Source organism: Stegodyphus dumicola, chromosome X2 (genome assembly GCF_044657685.1).
Source record: "Stegodyphus dumicola isolate Sdum_Otavi_A_Nest chromosome X2, ASM4465768v1".
NCBI classification, from domain to species: domain Eukaryota; kingdom Metazoa; phylum Arthropoda; class Arachnida; order Araneae; family Eresidae; genus Stegodyphus; species Stegodyphus dumicola.
This window is the reverse complement of record NC_140781.1, coordinates 198,694,033-198,718,585: the sequence shown is the minus strand read 5'-3', so window position 1 is coordinate 198,718,585 and position 24,553 is coordinate 198,694,033. Positions and strand designations below refer to the sequence as shown.

The 24,553-nt window shown below is 31.8% G+C and overlaps 1 protein-coding gene across 2 annotated transcripts in view; it reads left to right on the top strand.

Moving 5' to 3' along the window:
* Nucleotides 1-24,553, top strand: part of LOC118199840 (very long-chain specific acyl-CoA dehydrogenase, mitochondrial-like) — an 86,320-nt gene that overhangs the window by 20,204 nt on the left and 41,563 nt on the right. For both annotated transcript variants that reach the window (XM_085809559.1, XM_085809558.1), the window contains exons 4-7: nt 5,970-6,034; nt 7,840-8,043; nt 15,402-15,533; nt 20,252-20,365. In XM_085809559.1, the coding sequence (XP_085665685.1) occupies nt 5,970-6,034; nt 7,840-8,043; nt 15,402-15,533; nt 20,252-20,365 (515 nt within the window). The remainder of the gene's footprint in view (nt 1-5,969; nt 6,035-7,839; nt 8,044-15,401; nt 15,534-20,251; nt 20,366-24,553) is intronic.

Sequence of the window (24,553 nt, the reverse complement as noted above, 5' to 3'; positions counted from 1 at the left end):
TTGATTGATTGGCCATGGAACACATGTTATTCTGCTGAATTTTTTCTTCTTCTGTCGCACCTTGGCAAAGTTAAGCATGTATTATATTGCATGGTTTGTACAGTCCTTAAAAGTGCCTAAAAGTCCTTCAGTTTTTTTGAATTTATTTTTGGTCCTTAAAGTCCTTAATTTCGCCCAAAATCGGCAGAAGGTCCTTAATTTTAATAATCTGAAATTTCTGTCTCTTTTTACAATTGCCATTTTGAGTGTGAATTAGCATTTTGGAGGAATATTTTCGCCGATTCACTGGCATATATGGTTATCTTTTGAATGGGTTTATGGGTTATAATTTGTTTCTATTTCTAATATAATTGATGAGATATTCAAATTTCTAAGCAAGAAGTGAGATTAAGCATTTTTAAATTCATTTTTTTTCTAATAAAGAGCTCTTGAACAACTTTTTGCTTTTGAAGATGTGAATTATTTTATTAAATGGTTCTAAATTTGGTGACGTATCAACATTTAGATGATTTTAAGATCGGTTTCTATGGAAAATTTTTAATTCCGAAATCTGGGAAATTTTTGGCGACTTTTTTAGAACATTCTAATACTGATAAATTTCATTAAAATAATGGTAATGTATTGGAATAATATTTAAGAAATAACATTAAAATAAAGCATTTTTATTTTCACTGTCATATCGTAAAGTTCCATTTTGGCCATATATTATATAATGTTTTGAATCTGAAAAATAAGCAAGGTATAATGCTATAAAGCACAATTTACGAAACAGTTTTTAGCAAAAGCAAAATAGCTATGTAATTAAATAAAAACGTCTTTTTAATTTTTTCATGGTAAGAGTTTTTCCCATTTCTCAGAATGTTCAGAATTCTCAGAATATGCATCAGTTTTCTCTTTCTCTACTTTTCACTAGACACAAGCATGGAAAATATCAAAAATGCTTCTAATCTTATCATATGGACATTCAGTATAGAAAGGCATTTTTTTATTAATAAAGAAATTAAAAACTGACAATTCAAAAGATTCATCTAATATGTCTTAATGCATCATACACAGGACTGGCGCTAGGCATTTTGCTACATGTTGCAGTCTCTGTGGATGCTAAATTCTGCTGCCTGGTGCCTTTCTAAATTTTGCTTCCAATTCCTGCTCTAAATTCTAAAAGTTTTGCCATTTCTAGATTTTGTTGCTCACTGTGTCATTAAATTCTAAAAATTATACCACACCAGCTCTGTGATTAGACTTTATCATATGTATTTCATATTTCTTCTGAATATTCGTATTACCAAAATAGAATTAGCAGCTTTTTCCATACATTCTAAGTGCATTTTGTCTTTTAGAATAACAGAAATCTTTAATTAAATCCAAAAATTCTAAAGTGAAAAGGAAACATATTGAAGAAACAAATTAAATATGTAAAGAGAAAAAAAGTATTCTTCAAATATATTAGTTATTAATATATAAAATACCCAGTCGTTAACAATTTCAGCCTTTACTATAATTTCCCATTTTTATTTCCTCTGCAGAATGCAAATCACTGAGACAGTTTTTAAACCGAGGTTTTTGGAGTGTAAGACAAGAGTGTGTTTCTGATCTCCACTTGCTCCCTATGTTAGTTCCTATCAGCTCTAATAATTTCCATTACCGCTGCTGACATTTGAGTTTATTATGACGATAGAGTTATAGACCAAATTAAATTGAAATTAAATTGACCACTTGTCTTTGACGGCTAGTCCATATTTTTAGTGTGAATTTGACTCTTCTTTAATTACATCACAATGAGCTGTAATGGATTTTGTTAGCGTATGAACATGCCTTTATGTTTTAAGTTCTTTTTAAATAAGAAGCTTATTTAAACCTTTGATTTATAGTTACTTTCAGACATAGCCATGATTTGTTTCACATCTGTCGGGGGGTGGACTATTTAACTTTTACCAGATCAAGTAAACCCTCATAGGTTGAGGTTTACTCGTTGAGGAGGGGTTGACAGTTAGGCGATAAAACAGGCAGAAACTAATGAGAACATTGTTTTGCGTATTGAGACAAATTTCTAATTATTGGAAAAGATGCTTAAGGAGGAAATCGATATAAATTAGCCAAAATGTCTGGGCAGGCCTTCAAATTAAAAAGACGCATAATTATTTTGTTTTGTTGCTATAAAACCATAAATGTTTAATGTGTAATTATCGTAATATTGTTTAAAAATCAATGTCATAAATTGCATGTATTTTAAACTGTGAAATTTTATTAGATTGTGATATTAATAGGGTTTTTTTAACAAATATTATTAAAAAATAAGTTTAATTTGATAGTGTCCATGTAAATCCATATGACTAAGGTTATCTAATACCTAATTTAATTACTTATAACTAAGTGCTCACCCTTAAAAATTATCTTTGCATATAAAAGCGAGTTATTCGCTTTCATTAACCTTTACAGTGGTCACATGGTAAAACACAAAAATATAAAAATTCATGTAAAACTTATTCTTCACATCTAGAGAAATTTAAAATAATGCAAAACAACTTATCACCTCTAGTGCTTTAGTGGCTTAGAACCTTAAAGTATATTAATGGAGTTACAACTCCTAGAACTTTACACGAAGCTACAACACTAACTACATCAGACTGCTCAGCTAACTTTCAAAACTTACTTTAACTGTGCCTGCATCAGGCCTTTCAGGTTTGTTCTGATCAGCAGGTCTCTCTCTAGGCAAGCAGGAGCGGTGACAACAGCCAGTCTTTTGTTATGAATCATGCTGATTATGATTTTAATGCTCATTTTAACCTATGCTGCTTGACATAAAATCTACTTACTATTTACTAAACCTCTAGACTGAGCAAGTATATGACAAAATGAGACATTAAAAATAAAAAAGCTAACTGTTAGTAAAACGTAACTAAAATACCACTTATCTTCTTTCAAATATGTCCAGTTATTATAAGTGTAAAACATTTAATGCTACTTGATAAATTTCATAATATTTATTTTATTCTCAAATATATTAATAATTATGTTATAATAATAATGCATCCTACTTACGGATCTCTTTTATTTTTAGGATGGTATTGAAAAGTGAAGTTCAGGCATAGATATAATATGTTTAGTTTAATTTATTCAGTTCCCATTTGCTTATAGGTCCTTAATGGTCCTTAAAAGTACTTAATTTCCATGTGCAGAAATGTGTACGAACCCTGTATTGGTTATTTATTGAACTCATGACCATTTCTCACACATAGTCATGTTTAAGGCTTACCAGAGTCCTGAATAAATAAATTCCCACATGTACTTGAGGCTTATCCAGATCTGGGCCCGGACATTGTGCCGCCCACACGCTCAGTGGGTCCATAATTTCACTGGCAAGTGCCTCCTTAAATTCTAAAGATTTTGCCATCTTCTAACTGTGTTGTTTGGTGCTTCGCTATATTCTAAAAATTTTACCTTCCCTAAATTCTGCCACCCAGTGCGACCATAACGGCTGTGGTATGGTCCTCAGCTTAACTGAATAAGGCATAAGATATTCTCAAGTTAAACAGCACTAAATGTAACCTTTTTTTTTTTTTCTCCCGGGCACATGGAAAGAAATTTTTGTTGAAATTGCTCTTTGTCAGTACACACTACACATCAAGCAGGGTTTCCTAAAGCCTGTAATAATCAGCAAGTGTAATGTCAACATGAAAGGTTATCAAGCTGTGTGGTATTTTGTTATTGATGTTTAAAATTTAAAATTGAAAAATGTCTGAACATTTAATAACATTCAACAACTGTATTAAATTCAATCACTTCTCAAGCTGCAATGTGTTGATAGTCAAGTGGTGAAGAAAGCAAAAAAATAATAAATCATGATTTATTATTTCCCAGGCTGGCCGAAGTGTAATTAAGAATCGGAACTCTTTTTGTGCATTATGATAAAATGTCGAATGTGCAAACGTAAAGCATAAAAAAATTTCTATCAACGTAAAGCATATGCAAATGTAAGTATAAAAAAATGTTGCTGGTGATTTGGAGGTCAGGATTTTAGATCATGAATATGAATATATTGTATTCATGTACATGGTTATTAAACAGTTGAATTAATATTACCATATACATGCAATAAAATCAGTATAAAAATTATTAGTTTTTCCTTTTAAAAAATGTACTCCTGTTCAAAGTGAATAAACTTTTATTTTATGTTTTTAAAATAAACTTAAATCATGAAAATGGATATGCAGAAAAGTGAAATATGATTTTTATTCAAATAACTGAAAAATATTGAATTAATAAATATCATAAAATACCTCACATGAATATCTGCTACTTTGTTAAAAATGATAGGCTTTACAAGAGGATTTGCCCTAGTATATAGTTTTGTAAATGGGTCACTGAAAGTGCTTAGGAGCAAGGATTGTTCCAGGTTGCTTTCCTCACGGAAAGTTTTAAATTCCTTCACAATTTAAAGCCTAAATTTTCATGCCTGAAATTTTAAATTCTCTTAGATTTTATACAAAGTAATTCTTTTTCGCTGTTTATAATAAATTTAATTTCTTTAAATAAAGAAGCTTTATGAAAATACAAATATAATTATTTGTATTTTCATAAGGCTTCAGAGTTTCCATCGTTGTAAGTGGCAAGAACAAAAATTATATCTGGAAATTTATCATCTGCATTCAGATAATATAGTCTTATTACATCCATTTTGCATCTCATGGACCAGGAACTTTCTGACTATCTGCACCACTTTCCAAAAAGTCACCAGTTTGTTGCCAACTAATTTTTCGCCAAGCTGTAATGTGAAAAGCGAGTCATTTTGAAAAAAAAAATGGCACACTAAGAATTCAGTGAAACTGCTATGAATGAATAAAATTGAAAAAGCAAGGAATATCAATATTAGAACATTTGCCTTTTTAAAGGAATTCTTATGTGACTTTTTTGGTGCTGTTGTTCTCCACATGTACCTAAAGATCTGTTTTCCCTTAAAAAGTGAGAAAATTGTACAAACTTGGCATCGTGCCCAAATTTTGGACCAAAACGTTGAATCGTTTGAGAAATACAATTTCATGGAATATGAATTTTTGCATTCTCTGCTTTAGGCAAATTTCCATATTTATGAAGCAATCCAACACTTTCTTTTTCATCATCTGGCAATCTGCACAGTCTCATTACGTTTTCTTCCACAGGAAAAAAAAAAGGTACTCAGTGCAAAAACAAACAATAATAAGAAAAATAGTTGTGGAATTTGAAGGTGGAAATCTGTACTCATCTGCAATGTGCATGCACATACCTGGGCTGCCACTTAAATGCATTTTGACAATGCCGTGGGTTGTCTGTTTCAGCGGCATTCATTGCTTCATGAATTCTTTTCAGGGAAGAAGGAATAATCAGAAAGAACCAATTTCCATGTTCATTAAATACTTAATAGGAAATGCTCATATGATGGATCATAAGTAACAGTCTAGTATTGTAATTGCAGACAATTATATCAGGACAAGAACATTATCGTACTATCAAATTTTTGCTTTTACACTGAGCTCCCAGGAACTACTTTCCACGAGAGGACAGCTTTCTCGGGATGCAAAAAAATCTCTGTTGTTCAGGGCAGTCTCCTCTTTTATGCTCACAGCATTATGGAATGGATTTGCATGTGCTGAGCTCATGACATTCCACTAGATGCATTGATTCATCTCTGAGTTGCCAAGATAGCTGGCTTGGCTATGTGAACATTCCTGATGGTCTGCCCTGTGATCTTGCTTTAACCATGTGAAAAGTCTAACTGCCCACATGCATATGGAATTTTAACAGTAGTTAGCATTTGTGATTTTGTACTTTTATAAAAAAAAAATTATGAAGCTTGCACAATACTGGATGTGAAAATAACAAATTCTTTTTATAGATATTGTATTTATGTTTATTTCAAAGAATAAATAATAGTGGTTTCAATTTTCTTTTCTTAAACACTGAAATGATGATACATTCTTTTCTTTTTTTAGTTTTAGACTCTGAAGATAAAGAAACTTTGAAGATGATGGTTGAACCTCCTAAAAAATTTTTTGAGGCAATACTCTTTTTATAACTTTATAGTTTTATGAAAAACTGTGTTTAAGTTTTGTTTGTGGATGTTATTACTTTTAATGATACAATTTTATATTGTAGAGTTTTATTCGTATATTGTTTTACATAAGCAATAACTTTTATTCTAATATATTTTCAAAATTAGCTTTGTTTATAAATTATGACCACAAGTTCTTTGATGCAGATCAAAATTCACTTAGAATGATTATTTAAAAATTTTGCTGCCTCTGTTAGTGCTAGAGAGATTGTGTTATACAGGGTGTTTCAGCAAATTAGTTACAAACTTTTAGGAGAGATAGAGTATATCTAGGCGATGGTAAAGCACATAGCAGTGCTTGGTCGGAAACACTTTCCTGGTGTAGTAGTGATGACACGTAATGCAAGAAAGGAAGCACATGAACAGGGTGAGAATAATGTTTATTCTGCTTAGTGCAAGGGAAACAGAAATAGAACAAAAACAAGTAGTTGTCATCAAAGAAGGTGTTTGAAATTACGACCCAGACCATGGTCCAGGAGCTGTGCGTCATGCATCTTCCATGCTTATCATGGCCCTGGGTCATTATTTCAAACATCTTTAATGGCGACTATTGTGTATTTTTGTTCTTATTTGTCAGTTTATGTCATACTAAACATGTTTTGTCATACTGTTTGTGCCCGTCCCCCTTTTTTTTGTGTGTGTGTGTTTTGTGTCATCACTACTTCGCCAAGAAAGTGTTTCCGACCATGCATCATTATGTGATTTTCCATTGTCTAAATGTAATCTATCTCTCCTTGTTGAAATACCCTATATATATATATATATATACACACACACACAAAATAAAGTAAAGAAATAATACATTTAAAATTCATCCCATATTTGATTTGGGATAAACATATGCAAATACCAAAAGTACAGTGGTAAACTAAGAAAACTGGCAGTAAACATGCCAAAAATGAAATAAGAAATTTACATCTTTTACTGCATTGGCATCAGGGGATTGGTGCAACAAAATAAATAAATAAATAGCCTGTTTCTGAACCAATGGACATGAATTAAGCATTAAAACTTAAAATAACATCAGAAAGAGAGTAATATGCATCTTTATCAGTCCAGCCCCTACAGCCATGGCAAATAATTGCAGAATTATTGCACCAAAAACATAAGCAAATTTTTAAAATGTATATTTCAGTTTGGAAATATAGTCTGAAAAATCTTAACAAATATGCAACTTTTTGGGGTGAGCAGGCAGAATATAATATGATCGCATATCCATGCATGCATTGACCCTCCTAGTAAACGAGGTGAACTGTTTCAGTACTCACTAAGTAAAAATGTTTAATCACATTTGGAATCTCCATATTTGTTTTCTTTTTGTGTGCTTGTGATTTCGAATATAAATTCTCCATAATGAATGCATATCCCTTACTGTAGCCACTGTATGTTTTATAATCAGTTATATCTACTGTGTGCTTATACATTTTATTAGTGTCTTAATTACTAGTAAAAAGTTTTTAAAGTATTTTATTATCAAAATAAGCTGACATTCTGTAATTCGTCTGTTAAAATTGACAGCATATAGAGTTTGCAGCATATCTTGTTTAAATTTTTATGTTTTCATTTTTTAAATACATTTTTGCTAATTTGTAAACCAGTGTAAATCTGCATTATTGTAAATTAAATTGTTGTATTATGTGGATTACTATCTCTTTGTCACTGTATGTGTGTTTAAATTGAAACTTTGTAATATTGCTGTCAATATTTTTAAATGTATATTTGCTAATTTAAAGAGAAAAATATTTTACTAGGAAGTTAATGATGCAGATAAAAATGATGAGTTGGCTAAAGCAGAAGATCATGTTATGAAGCAACTTAGTGAACTAGGAGCTTTTGGACTTCAAGTTCCTGTTGAATATGGGGGGCTAGGTTTAAACAATACACAGTATGCAAGAATGGTGGAAGAAGTTGGGCGTTATGATCTTGGAGTTGGCATTGTTTTAGGTGCACATCAGGTAATAATTTTCTTCATTGATGAATCATTTTATACATGTATAGTGGCACAAAATGAAAATATTTTATTATGTGAAATAAAAAAATGTAGCTAGCCAGTTTTATTTTTATTCTCAGTGGATACTTATTGAAAGAGCACTGTGTAAAATAGTTGCATTATATACTACATTAATCCATTGATATTACTATGTGATAGTTTTCCAGACATTTAAGTCTCTTTCTGACTTACTCATGGCATATACCTAAACACTGGTAAAGCTATCTTTGCTTTAAATTTTTCAGAATAGATTAACATGAATTTCCACATTGTATTTTTGCATGTAATATAATTTTCCCTATAAACTTCATGAACTCACTTATTTTGACATGTCCTGTGACAGCGATGGTTGCGAACTAAAGTGAACTGAAGCTGGGTAGTGATGTCAGCTTCTAGAATGCATAAGAATCACATCGACGGATGTGGCTATGTGTGTGTGTGCCTTTTGTGCCAAGTTTTGAAACGAACATTTTCGTTGTTATGTCCTCGTATGTGTTTTGTGCTTTAATAAAGAGTCTTCATGAAAATTATAATGACTTTTGCCTTTCGGGACAATACAAAACACCCTGCTTCATGTAGATGCAAACCCATGATTCCGTTATTGAATTCTCGTTCTCAACATAAAAAGGTGGGTATCCCCATGTGGGCAGGTATTTTGAATTTAGAATTTTGTAGTTTGAATTATTCCTTGAAAATGGATTTGAATGCGTTAAAAACGCAAAGAAAGGATCTGGAAACATCTTTTACTCTCTGCTTAAAGAAAATTGAAAATGAATTGGTTAAAGAAGCTGTTGAAGTAAGTGAAATTTCTGTTTTATGGCTTCAAATTACTGATAAGTTCCAGAGACCTGAAAGTTGTCAATCTTTTATTGCTCAAAATTTGCTGAAGACTGAGATGGTATGAAATTGTGCCCCAGTGATTTTGGAGAAGCAGAAACATACAGGGACAGGCATGTAGAAATTTGTGCTAAAGTGAAAAAAAAAAAAAAAAAAAAAAAAAACTCCAAAAGCTTCTGCAGCTAAAAATGAAAAGGTGAAATTTTAAATTGCCAAAAATTGAGATTAAAGAATTTTCAGATGAGCCAAAAGAATACTTGTCTTTCTGGAGCTTATTTCAGAAAATTCATGAGGATAGGTCTCTACCTGAAGATAAGATGCAATATCTGGCTGATAAAGATAAGATGCAATATCTGGTACTGTCTGTGGAGCCAAAATCGAAAGCTGAATGTTGCATTCAGAGTTTTCTGGCTACAGCGGAGAATTATCCAAAGGTTATTGAGCTGTTAAAATAAGATTTTGGAAGAGATGATTTACTTGTCTAAATTTTATGTTGGTCACTTACTAAGCATGGTTATGAAGAATGCCATGACTAGAACCAAGGCTGATTTAGCAGCTTTATAATGACGAACTGGAAGCTAAACTGACAGCTTTGGAAAGCTTAGGAAGAATGCAAGAAAAGTACAGTGGTTTTTCTAATTCCATTAGTGGAAAATTGCCTTCCAGAGGAAATGTTGCTTACCTGGGAAAGGAGAAATTACGAGGCAAGTAATTCCAAGAGTTCCTGTACTTTAAAACAGCTGATGAATTTTTTCTGCCAAGAAGTTCAAGGTGAAGAAATGGTGTCATTACCAAGAAGTGGGTTTTCTCACACTAATTCCAAAAGTAAGAGTTCTGTTCCTGGAAAACCAGAAGAAAGTGAACTCATGACGGCCTCTGCCTTAATAAGCCTTGATAATAATACAGGTAAGCACCTTAATTGTATTTTTTTGTGATAAGTTTCACCCCAGCAAAAAATGTCTTAAAGCAAGACTTTAAGCAAGTATTGTTGAAGAAAGGTGCATGTTTTTTATGTCTTAAAAGGGCAGGTCATTTAAGCAAATTTTGTAATGTTAAAAATCAGTTGAAATGTGTTCAGTGTAATAATTCCTATTTTGATGTTATGTGTCCTGAACAAGGAAAAAGGAATATATGTAAAATAGAAAATTCTTTCTCTAATTGCCAAAGAAGCAAAACCGTTTACTTGGCAAACGCTTTTTGTAGTCATTTTGGCTTGAGCCCAAGAGTGGAAAGTTAGCACTCTTTGTGATTCAGCTAGCCAAATTAGTTATGTAAACAAAAGAATTATGACATTACTGAACATTCCTGCACTTCGTAAAGAAACTGTGGTACATGCACTGTTTGGAGGGGATGAAACAAAACTGAAGGAACACAAGCTATTTTCTATTGAAATTAGTGATTTAAAAAAGTCATATATTTGCAATTTTGAAGTTCTTTCAGAGAAGAGGATGCGCAGATTTATTCCAAAAATTAATGACTGTAGAATTTTAGAGGACTTGAAATGAAATAAAATGGATTTAACAGATTCTTTTTATAAGGAAAGCGAGATTGACCTTTTGATTGGAGTTGATGTTTTGGAAAAATTGTTGACTGAGAACTTAGTGGCTGGATTCAGGTCGTACAGCCTTGAAAACTAAACTTGGGTAGACAGTAATTGGAAAGCAAAATTCATGCACAAGGGGTAGCATTTTAACTACTTTGTCTATGCATGTTGGGAATATTCCTTTGAGTGCTGTGTAGGAACTCAAAATTTTAGGAATGGCTGATTCATCCGAATCTAATAAGAAGAAAGATAGCTTAACTGATTTTGAAGACAAAATGAAAATTCTTCCTGATGGGAGATACGAATCGGAATTATCATGGAAATGCGATATTACGTATTTATCTGATAAAGAACTGACCTGGAAGTGGCATGAAAAAGTGATTAACAAATTAAAATGTGGTAAACTTTTAAATGACTATCAAAAGATGTTCCAGGAATGGGAAAAAAGGAGTATAATTGAACCTGTACTGGAAATTGAGTAAATAATGTCACTATTTGCCTCACAGTCTGGTGATTAAATTAGATAGTAAAACTTCAAAAATTGGTCCGGTGTTTGCCGCTTCCAACTCTCAGAGAGGGATACTTTCTTTAAACAATTGTTTATTTAAAGAAGTTAGTTAATTTAATAAAAATTATACCCGATGTTCTTGACTGTTTTAGAATGTATCCAAACGGTGTAAATGCAAATATTAAAAAGGCCTTTTTTAATGTTATCCCTTCCATCCAAAGACAGAGATTTTCTTAGATTTTTCTGTCCGTGTAATGAAGGGCAAGAAATTTGTAGACAAGTTTGTTCTAGCCCTTATTTATTGAATGCATCTATAATACATCTCCTAGAGAACTGCCCTCCACCATATGATGAACTGCTAAAAAGTTGGAGAACTCATTTTATGTTGATAATTATGTAACTTGAGTTTTTAATATTAATGAACAAGTTCACTTTATAGAACAGGCAAAGTTAAACATGTCTCTAAAAACTGTTTTAATTTGTGCGGCTTTGAAAGCAATGTTGCCTGTAAAAATGTTGACAAGCATTCTGGAGAAACTTCTGTTTTAGGGATAATCTGGACTTAAAAATTGTTGTATATTTTATACCTCCGAATGTCAGAAGCTGCAATGATCAATGTGATTTCCTTTTCTTTATTAGCTTGTGTTCGCCTTTCAGAGCGTTAAATGACGTAATCTATGTTTTGGGCAATCTGCCAGCTTTAAGCTCTGAACTTCAGTTATAGAGTCGCAGTAATGTTGATCGCTTCTGTATTGTGAATGCTTACCTTTTCCATTCTCCTAATAAACGCTGTTATCCCTGTGATGAAGTTATAATTCAGTTTATGATATATATAACAAAAATAATGACACTTTAAGGTGTTGTATTAATTTAGAGCTATTGGTGTGCGAAATGAAAATAACCAAGAGATTAATTTTGTCAATAGTACAAAATATTTCTGATCCTCATGGCTTGTTGTCTTCCACAACATTGCTTCCGAAGCTACTATTGTAAAATTTCTGGAAGTCAAAAATAACGTGGGATTGTGAACTACTGCCAGATATTGTAAACAAATTCTCAAAATGGTACAAAGATGTACCTGAATTGAAAAATGCAACTTTGCCTCATTATTTGACAATTAATTCACCCTCTGAATTGCATGTTTTTGTGAATGCTAGCCAAGGGGCATATGCTGCATGCATCTTTGCTCGATCAATAGTTCATTCTGAGGTGAAGGTATATCTTGTTTGAGCAAAGTCTAGAGTAGCTCATCTCAAACCTTTGAGTATGCCACAATTGGAATTGGTGCCTTGTAGTATAGGTGCTAGGCTTGCAAAATCTAATATGAAAGCACTTGAGCTACTGAATCTTAAAATAACTCTTTGATCTGATTCTGCTACAGCCATTTGGTGGATAAAGGAACTGTGAAACTGGTCAGTTTTCATAGTCAACTAAGTTAAAGAAATTTGTCAGTTGACAAAACCTCAGGCATGGAAACATGTTCTGGGAAGTATGAATATTGCTGTCTTACTGCTGCGGGCAGTTCTGCTTGGGGTTTGATTGCTTCTGAGTAGTGGGAAAGGTCCTTTGTGGCTAAAAGAAAGTCTTCAGTGTTGGCTAGATGGCAAAATTGATAGCCAGTTTAAAGAAGTAGATATAAAAAGAGAAAGATTAAAATGATGACTATTGATTTGGCAAAAGATGCACCCCTTGGTCATCGAAACAATATATGAAGTTATGATAAATTGATTTGAATGTTTGCTTGGGTTTTAAGATCTGTGAATAATTGTTGGCAGAGTCATATTAAGTGAAATAACCCTGAGCCTTCCTCTTCTGAAATGGAGAATTCTCAAAAGTGTTTCATTCGTTTAGTTCAGAGCTACTATTTACCTGATGTGAACTCTTTGAAATTTATCATGTTTAAAGATAAGGACAGTATTTTAAGAATAAGGACTAAGATAATGCGAGATGATGAAGAATCCTTTTGATATCCAATATTATTGTGAGACAAATGTCAATTTACTCAATTATTGATCAAAATTGTATATCTGAAAAATTTTCATACTGGCATACAAATAATGCAAACCTAATTATGAGAAAGTTATTGGATAATTAAAGCTAGGAAAACTGTTAAGAATGTCTTACACAATTGCCTGAGATGTAAACATTTTAAGGTTGAAGCTATGTCAAGTGAACCTACATCTTTGCCACCAGACTGAGTTTCAGATTCTGTAGCTTTCAAAGTTATAGGGATTGATTTAGCGGGGCCGTTGTTTTTGAAAACTGGGGAAAAGTGTGGATTGTGCTGTGTTTTGAGCCATTCATTTGGTATTGGTAAATTCTTTATCTTCAGATGCTTTTCTGTTGGTGCTTGGGCAGTTTATCACTAGGCGAGGAAGGCCAAGCATAATTTAATGTGACAATGGAACTAATTTCAGAGGCACACATAATGATCTTTCTAAATTAAATTGGGATAAGATTTCTAAAAAAGGTTTAATACATAATTTGGAAATTTATACTGCCCACCGCAGCCTGGTAGAAAAGGTTGGTTCGCATTGTAAAAGAATTGTTAAAGCAAACTTTAAGTAAATCTGTGTTGAATCAAAAAGAACTGAAGATTGTAATTTGTGACTGTGAATAAATCATTAATTGTGGACCATTAGCATATGTATCAGAGAATCCACTGGAATTAATTCCTCTTACACTTACTATGTTTCTTACTGAAAACCATTGTTCCAGTGTTAGGGATATTAATGAATTGGATACCCAAAAATTAAATAAAAAATTAAGACACCAAAGAAAACTTTTTAGGGATTTTAAAAAAAATTTTAGAAAAGAATATCTCTGTGATCTCATTCGGAAATGCGATGAAAGACCGGTTTGTGAACCAAAAATTGGTGAAATAGTTTTAATTGGTCATGATAATAAAAGGTGTTTATTTTGGCCTATTACAAAGTTTACTGAACTGACTCCTGGTCGGGATGGGAAAGTTTGCACTGTTAGGCTTAAAACTCAACACGGAAGTGTGTTGCAACTGGTGCAGTAGTTCTTCCCTTTAGAGCTACAAGCAGTTGGAACAGTATTAACTGAAAATAATAAAACGGCAGAGGGGGAATTTGGTTCTCGGTGACCTTCGGAAGTTTAGTTTGCCTCCTAACGATGGAATAATGGAAAGATTTTCTTCTGATAGGTGTGTAAAAGCACCTAAAAGATTGTATTTATTCAATTATACTTGTTATAAAATTGAGACACTCCCAAGTCTCAACAGGGGGAGGATGTTGTGAACTGAAATGAACTGAAGCTGGGGTAATGATGCCAGCTTCTAGAATGTATAAGAATCGGATCGATCGATGTGGCTGTGTGTGTACCTTTTGTGCCAAGTTTTGAAACGAACATTTTCACTGTTATGTCCGCATATGTGTTTTGTGCTTCAAAAACGTCTTTGTGAAAATTGTAATGACTTTTGCCTTTCGGAACAATATAAAACACCCTGCTTCGTGTAGATGTGAACCCATAATTCTGTTATTGAATTCTCGTTCTAAACAGCGATTGACATCATTTGACTGATTTCAGGTGTATTGTAAATTGAAAGCTGATTCTGCTTACAAAAGTATCTGCTGGAACTTATATACAACCATAAAATACAGTAATGTGAAAATCTAAATGTTTGATTCCCAAAACTATTTGAACAATAATACTTCTTTGTGATGTAAAAAAAGACAAATGATATAAGTTATTGCTACTGCTCTATTATATTTTCATTGTTACTGAAGCTGCCATCACTTTTGTCATATGGATTAATTGTAAAAATGTTGCATTATCTGACAACCTCTTTTAGCAATTTTCTTTCAGTTTTACAAAATATATTAGTTATGATGCAATTATCTTTTGGGAGAACAATTAAATAGTGGAAAATCTCTGCTTTCCAAAAAATACTATTAGTTTTAGTGAACTAAAGTGTGGGAAATAATGTTTGATGCAAAGACCATTGCAATCATTACAGACAGGTTAAGGGCAAGTATTTCAATGTTATTTTTAGGGATTTTAAAAAAAGTTTTAGAAAAGAATATCTCAGTGATCTCATTCAGAAATGCGATGAAAGACCGGTTTGTGAAGTGTTCAGAGACAACCCCTCACAAGCCATTCTGCATATTAAACAAAAATATAAAGAAGTTAACTAGTCCTGAAACAAACAGCTTATATGTCTGGTATTTTTCTTTATATGTGAAGTACTTTCAGCATTATACATTTGAAGCTGCTCTGTCTTGTATGTGTCTAGTGATTATCATCATTATAAATCATGACATTGTTATAGTATATCATAAATCATTTACATGTACATGAAAGAGTTTTCATTTTTGGAACAAGTTACTTGAAAAAGGTGCAGATGCAGTTTTTAAAATAGGTATATTTTATTTTTTGTGATATTAATAATTCATGTAATTTAATATTTCAGTCTATTGGGTTTAAAGGTATTCTGTTATTTGGAAATGAATCACAAAAGAAAAAGTATCTGCCTGATTTAGCATGTGGGAAAAATATTGCTGCTTATTGTCTAACTGAGCCAAGCAGTGGATCTGATGCTGGGGTGAGTATATAAATAGGCACTTTTATTTGTCTATAAAAATTGCAAAGGTGCTAATTTTAGTCGGAAACATATTAACAGATGTTATATTTCCTAAACATTTATTCACATCATTGCATTTCAAATGTTATACTTTGGCTCTTAATAATTACTTAATTTCTTTCTATTTTATGGCTTTTTCCACATTTTTCAGTGAAAAACAACACATTTGTGTTCTGTGATGTAACACTGTGGTAAAATGTTTTACTGCTGCAACCCCTCTGTGTATAAATCCTCTAAAAATTGAAAGAGGAAATGGAAAATTTTTAAAGGCAGTAGTATAATGGAATAATAATAAATGCATTTGATGATTGTTAACTATTAGATTATATTTATAAGTAATTAAGATTATGTAAAATATTCATAATTATATAACAAAACTTTCGGGACCACTGATGTAAAGTATCCCTTATATTCATGACCCAGCCTGGTGTGTGGCTTTTGGAAGTAATGATATTAATCCTGGAGGACCTTCAGTTTACTCCTGGGAAGCATGTAGAATTTTCCACTTCTTTCATCAATTAGACAGGGTTTGCACGGTCCTTAAAAGTACTTAGATTTTTTGGAATCAATTTTTGGTCCTTAAAAGTCCTTAATTTTGGCCAAAAACAGTAGAAGGTCCTTAATCATGTGAAATTTCTGTCTGTTTTATGACTGCCATTTTGAGTGTGAATTAGCATTTTGGAAAAATATTTTCGGCGATTCACTGGCATATATGATTATCTTTTGAATGGGTTTATGGGTTATAATTTGTTTCTATTTCTAATATAATAGTTTCTAAGCAAGAAGTGAGATATAAGCATTTTGAAATTCATTTTTTTTCTAATAAAGAGCTCTTAAACAACTTTTCGCTTTTGGAGATGTGAATTCTTGTATTAAATAGTTCTAAATTTGGTGACTTATCAACATTTGGCAGTTTTAAGATCAGTTTCTATAGAAAATTTTTAATTCCAAGATCTGATAATTTTTGGACAATTTTTTAAAACATCCTAACATTGATAAATTTCATTAAAATAATGGTAATATATTGAAATTATATTTAAAAAATAACATTAAAATGAAACATTTTTAATTTTCGCTGTCATATAAAATTTCATTTTGCCAACTTATTATACAATATTTTGAATCTGAAAAATAAAAAAGGTATAATGCTATAAAGCACAATTTACGAAATGGCTCTTAACAAAAGCAAAATTAGCTATGTAATTAGTTAAAAATATCTTCTTTTTAATTTTTTCACAGTAAAAGTTGTTCCCATGTAATTGTCTCAGAATATTCAAAATTCTCAGAATGTGTATCAGTTTTCTCTATAAAATTAATTTTACACTTTTTCCATTCTTTTTTTTCCAAAATATTTCTGGCTTTTTGCTGTTACTGAATTGGTAGGGATAATTTTTCTTTAGTATTTTAGACATTGCAGCTTGGAAAGTTTAGAAGGATTTGAAGGCAAGATTTATAGACCCACGATTGTAGAAGATTTGAAAAATATGTGACAAAATTAAAAATGTCTCCATGGTATCAACATGTAATGGATGTATTTTACTGAAAGTTTGCGATGAATTTCTTACTTTTGGCAGAACGTCTGGAAGAACAATGAAAACATACTATTTGAATGTTTTACTCCTGATACTAAAATCATTTTCTTAACATGTTTATCTTCCCTTTATTTTCTCTACTTTTCACTAGACACAAACGTGGAAAATATCAAAAATGCTTCTAATCTTGTCACATGGGCAGGCATTATAGAAAGTAATTTTTTTTATTAATAAAGAAATTGAAAACTTACAATTTAAAAGATTCATCTAATATGTTTTAATGCATCATACACAGAGCTGGCACTAGGCATTTTCCCACCTGATGCAATCGCTGTGGAATCTAAATTCTGCTTCCAATGTCTGCTCTAAATTCTAAAAGTTTTGCCATTTCTAGATTTTGTTGTTTGATGTGTCACTAAATTCTAAAAATTCTGCCACAACAGCTCTGTAACCGGCCTTTACCATATATATTTCTTCTGAATGTTCATATTACTAAAGAAATAAAATTAGCCATTTTCTATACATTCTAAATGCAATTCATGTTTTTTAGAATAACGGAAATCTCTAATTAAATCAAAAAATTCTAAAATGAAGAGGAAATGTGTTGAAGAAAGAAAAGAATAAAGACAAAGAAAATTATTCTTCAAAGAAAATGTGCAGTAATTATTATGTAAATTACCTAATTGTTTATGATTTCAGACTTTACTATAATTTCCCATTTTTGTTTCCTCATATGATAGAATTACTGAGCCAAATTAAAATTAAATTGTATAATCTTTGACCACTAGTCCACACTTTTAGTTTGAATTTGACTGTTCTTGTTTAATTACGTCACCATGAGCTGTAAATGATTTTGTTAGCATCAGAACATGCCTTTGTATTCTAAGTTCTTTTTATATAAGAGGCTTATTTAAACCTTTGTCTGATATTTTAGTTATTGTCAGACATGGCAATAGTTTGCTTCACATCAGTTGGGGGTTTTCGACAATTTAACTTTTACCAGATCAAGTAAACCCTCATAGGTACATAGTAGAGAGGTTAAGAGTTAGGAGATAAAGCAGTTAGATTGATGCAGAAACTAGCAAGAGCATTGGTTTGCATTTTGAGACAAATCTCTGATTGTTAGAAAAGATGCTTAAAGAGAAGAAAATCAATATAAAGTATGCAAAATGGTTGGGAAGGCTTCAAATTAAAATGACAGATAAATATTTTGTCGAGTGTTTTTGTTACAAAACATTAATGTTTTGTAGCTTTTAATATGCAATTATCCTAATATCGTTTTAGAATCAATGTTATAAATTACATGCATTTTAAACTGTGAAATTTGATTAAATTTTGATTTTAATGGGGCTTTTTTAACAAATATTGTTAAAAAATAAAATTTAATTGTTGGCTATGTAAATCCATAATGACTAAGGTTATCTAATTACCTAATTTAATTATTTATAACTAACTGGTTACCCTTAAAAATTATCTCCATGTATTAAAGCGAGTTATTGCCTTTCATTAATACTCAGTGTAGTCATAAGATAAAACACAAAAACATAAAAATTCAAGTAAAACTTATTCTTTGCATCTAGTGAGACTTAAAATAATACAAAACAACTTATCACCTCTGGTGCTTTAATGGCATATTAGAACCTTAAAGTATATTAACAGGGTTACAATCCCTGAAACTCTACATGAAGCTACAACACTAACTGCATCAAACAGAGCCTGACTAACTTTCAGCACTTGTGAACCTACATCAGGCCTTTCAGGTTTGTTGTAATGAGCAGTTCTCTCTCTAGACAAGCAGCAGCAATAACAACATTCAGTCTTTTGTTCTGAATCATGCTGATTATGATCTTACTACTTATTTTAACTTATGCCGTTTGACATAAAATCTACCTGCTATTTACTCAAACTCTAGACTGACCTAGTATGGGACAAAATGAGACATTTAAAAAAAATCAACATAAAGCTGTGAGTGAAACGTAAATGTCACTTATCTTCTTTCAAATATGTCCATCTGTTCTAAGTGTAAAATATTTAATGCTACTTGATAAATTGCATAAAGTTTATTTTATTCTCAAACTTATTAATAATTATGTTAATTAATTCATGTTTAGTAATAATGCAGACTACTTAGAGATCTATTTTATCTTTAGGGTGGTATTACAAAAGTGAAATTCAGGTGTAGATAATATTTTTTATTGAATTTGTTCAGTTCCCATTTGCTCATAGGTCCTTAACTTTTTTCATTAATGGTCCTTAAAAGCACTTAATTTCCATGTGCAGAAATGTGTACGAGCCCTGTTAGAGAAAATTCTTCTGTATTCCTCTGTAAAAGTGTTGAAATTATTTAAATTAAAACAACTTCCTGTCATATGAGTACTAAATATCTCTTCATCAAAAGATGATTGATGAAAAATACATTTTCATTTTTTGTTCTGTTTCTTACTTAAGTCAGAGTAATAAATATTCTTCTTTATGGATAGCATAATATGGTCTTATTTGACATTTTTGTGCATCTAAAGTAAAAATATCTGCAACATTTAGTTTTTCTGCATGAATTTTGCCCAAATGTGAAATTCATACATTTCTTGTAATATTTTCAAGAAATATTGTAAATTATTCATTAAACTTTTAGTTATATAAACTGTTTGGCATTTCCATAAAATGGTGTTTTTATTTTCAGCTACCATTTATTTAAGGTCATTATTTATTTGTCATAGTTAAATTATAATAAAGGAAATATGTATACATTTGTTTTGTAAATCATCCCCCCCTCTGTGCGATTTAATTCTAAGCAAGAAATTTATTTCCAGAACTTATGGTTACATGTTAACCATATTCATAATCTTCATAAAAATTATATTTCAAAACTAGTTACACTATTAAAAATTTATGTATGTCAACTGGAAAATGTTTATAAAGCTTACTGTTTCATATTGGTCATATTTATGGAAATTTAGCATTAGAAAATTTTTGTAATCTTAGAGAAAGATTGTGGCTGTATATTGGACATATTTATTGGAATTCATCATTACTAGAAAATTTTTATAAAGCTTATGGTTATGTATTCTACATATAGAAATTCAACTTTATTGCATTTCTCCTTTACTGTCTAATTGCTAATTAAATTGTATTTCTTTGATTTTCTAGTCTATCAAAACTCGTGCTGTACCATCAGCAGATGGAAAATATTTTACGTTAAATGGCAGTAAAATCTGGATCAGTAATGGAGGTATAGCTGAAGTTTTTACTGTCTTTGCAAAGGTAAAATACTACCTAATCATATATTAAAAATAAAATATGTATGTATATTTAATAATGAAGACTACTATAATTTTTTTACAATTCTTGTATCAGCCAAAAATCAATGGAACAAAAAGCATAAGAAAAAAAAAATAATTCAAGAGAAGTAAAACATCGTAATATTGCAGTATATGTTTATAATTAACAGTTTTCTTTCCCATGAGAACTTTTACTCACTCAGCCCCAGGGTCCCTCTCACAATGAAACTGAATGACCAGAAAAAGTTTTAAACATGGGAAATTTGAGTGGCCTCTCACTTTTATTTCAGAATTGGAGATAAGAAGAGTAGAAGTAGAGAACTCTTCTTGATCTTGTTATGGAAGAGCATCACTGGATCCAGTGAGATGTTTCTCATTTTATGAAGCTCAAAATGTAATGTTTAATGTCAGCTAAATTATTGTTTTGAATGAAAAAAAAATCAAAAATTGAACCTTATCTGGTTTCCCCATCCAGTGATTTCTACAGGATTAAATTATGTTATTAATATAGAAAAGCTTTGATTGATCACTGTGTTACATGTGATGCAGATCTGATTTTACCATTACCACATTTGCCATACATGCAGTGATATAAAAAGTAGATTAATTAAAGCCAAAAGCAAACCTTCAAAAGTTAAAAACAGGAGTATAGCCATTAAATCAGAATAGCAAGATATTTTCAAAAAGAAATCGAAATTATTAGTGGTAGAAATAATAAAGTAAGTGTAAAGTTCAAAAGTTAAATACAGGGTGAGCCAAAAGTTCTTTAAAATTTTAAAAATTCATAAAAAAGAAAGGAATTATTATAAAGAAGCTTGGTTTTCAAGAAAGGGTTCACAAGGAAGTTATTGTGCATGTTTTTCAGCCAGATATGGGACATGTTTCTTCAAAGAAGAATGGTCTCATACATGAGGGATTTCAGGTGTCCCCATAAAAAAAAATTGTAAAGCAATAATTTTGGTGAGCATGGGGGAAAAGTTCTGTCCACTGAGCTGTCAGTATGGTGTGCAGTTAGGGAACCAAGTCATTCATTCCTTGGCCAGTTTACTTGCCTAAAAATGTGGCATGCTGGTAAGCATACATGAACTGTCTTTATGTTGGCTTGTGTGCTGTTATGGTGGAACCATATTTCTGGTAAGTGACTGATGGAACATGCTATAACAGTTCTGTTGCAGGAATATTAGGGAACTTGTCCGTTCCAGGTATTCCAGTAAAAGATATAGTGCACTGAGATAAAACATAACTACCTATGCTTTGAAAATTCGTTGATTGGAAATGTGGGCAGGAATTGCATCACATTATGTGCATTGAAGATGCCTTCATATGTAAATGGGTTTTCATCCAAAAAGAACTTATGATGGAAATTCCAGATGTACTGTGTTCTGCTGTAGGAAACCTCATGCAAATACAGTGCAAATTCAGTTCTTTGGACTGCAACTCTTGTGTGCAGTGCATATCATTTAGATGTACACATTAAATGCATAAAACTCGTTAAATCATAGTGTGTGATTAATTCACCATGATATGGCAAATTTAACAGCTACTCCAGTGCTAATATCAGGTCGCTGTGCCACCTGGTGTATAGCTTCTAACATGGCTGGCATTTAAATGTTTCTGTCTCAGGTTTGTAACAAAAGTTTCTTGCCACTGCAAATATCGTCTGTACAAATAATTTGCATTGGTGTGTTTAATCATATTTTCCCAAATGATTTTTGGCATTTGAAAGAAAGATACTTTCTTCAGAACACTTTGTTGTGAATTTTTTTAAAAAAATTCGCTATGATTAAGTACAAGATGTCTGAAATGGAACTATCATGCTACCAGATTAGAAACATCATTTATTTCGAATTCTGTTGCAAAACGTCAGTTACAGAATACCACCAAATCATGTGTACAGCTTAAGGTACCACTGTTGTATCATATGACACTGTAAAGGTTTAGTACCGAAAATTCAAAAACAAGGACTATGACAAAGATACAATAACATACCGAACAACTATTAATTTAGAAGTCAAACAACAAAAATCTGCGTTATATTTTCAAATTTTCACGGGACTAGTTTAGATGGTTTTACCGAACCATCATCCTCAGCTGCAAAAGCGCAAATTGATGAGATAGGATATAATTATTAGATAAGATAAAATAAGAAAGCCTAAACAGGACATAAGTTACTGGTGCCATCTGTTGATGAAACCAGAACTAAAATATAATTTCTTTAAAGGCTGAAGGTAAAAGATGGATTGGAATTAGAGTCAACTAGAACAGAAAGATTTTTTGAATGTGAAATGCCTCTAGAACAGTGCTCCGCAACCGGTGTGCCATGAGTAGGATATAGGTGTGCCGCAATCAAATACATGTATTTGACATTTTGCAATTTTTTATCATGTATTTAATACACAATGACAATTTTTTTCTTTAATAATGTCTATTTTAAATGTTTTTATATATTTCACTGTTGTGTGGTTGTGTGTGTGATTGTAAGTGTGTCAGCATTTGAATTTTTTCGGCACTTCCTTGATAACTCAGAACTCTTTGGTGTGCCACGAAATTCCAGAAAGATTTTTTGTGCGTCGCAGGTGAGAAAAGGTTGCAGAGCACTGCTCTAGAAAATCCAGTTCACCAATGGAAGATGGTTTTTGAATAATTTTGGCAGCAGAAAAATTGAAAGTGTGATTTTCAGACCAACAATGTTGGGCAACAGAATACTTCTGTGTTTCCTTTTTTCTAACGTATGCCTCATGTTCCTTGACGCGAAATTTTAAGGCTCTCTTAGTTTGGCCAATGTAAATTAAATCACACTGGCAAGGAATCCTGTAAATACCATAGGAATTCATATCTGGAATGGGGTCCTTGAGTATGGAACTCGGAATTTTATTGATGGGAGAATAAACGACTCAAAAGTTAAATTTCTGCAAAATATGAGCAACTTTATAGCTAATTGATGGAAAGAAGGGAATGACAACAGAATTTTTATAATCTCCTAAAATAAGAGCGTGTCTTTTGGTGTGTTGAGATGAGAATTTTTTAACTGCTTGATTAATAATGTTAGGAGAAAAGCCCTTGTCAATAGCTATTGTTTTTAAATAATTTAGGTCTTCATCAAGTGATAGTTTGGAGGAGCAAACTTGAAGAGCACGGAAAACATAGGAATAAAATGAAGCTAACTTTTGTTTAGTCAGATGACATGATTTAAAATGTGGTGGAAGGCAAACCGATGAAGGTTTCTGGTAAATCGTAGTACTGAAGTTGGATGTGTTACGTGTGACCAGAATGTCGAGAAACGAAAGAGAATTGCAAGTTCAAAAGTGAACTGAATAGCAGGGTCAATAGAATTCATTGATGAAAAAGCTTTATTTAAATCATCTTTATAACCTTCAAACAGGGTAAAAGTATCGTCTACTTAGCAGAACCATTCCGGGAAGTTTAAAGTTTCAAACAATTTGATTCATAATAATGTATGTTACATTCATAAAGCATTTGCATATGCTTGCAATTACTGGCACTGAGATTGTTCACAAAATGCCTATCTGCATTATCCTCATCTGTATATTGCTCCATTCTCCATCACTACTGAACTTGCTTGAGAAAAACCTTAACTTTTTTATGTGTGTGCCTGACTGCCCTCCGACACAAATCCACTGCACTTGCAACTGTGCATTCTATGATGGAAGGCGTTTGTTTCAATGTGTTCTGTTATTTTTTAAGGATTGTTGCATTAGTTGGGAAACACACTGCATGTGTAAAATACCATTCCCATTTTAGCATATATTTATATACGTATATCTACAGGGTGTATGGTAAAACCCTTGAATATTGAAATAATTTGAGTGCAGGAAGTTAAAGCTATGGAAGTTGTGTCTATCTCTGACTCTGATCAAATCATGACTGTACTCTGATCAAATGATTCCAACTGCAATGTCCTTAGAGATGAATTTTGGAGGTTGGTTGTCCTGAAAGCTATGAAAGAGAGAGACTTGTGAGGTATCACCAATTTAGTATAAATTAGGCCTTTACAGATCAATCAGTTGAATAGAAACCTTGAAATGCAGATGCTGTGATATCTGATCACTGACATAAATACATCACTAATAAAACTGCAAAGTGCAAAGTCTCTAAATGAAGTTTGCCTACAAAACTTATGGATGAATGAGAGTATGTAAATTGAATTGTT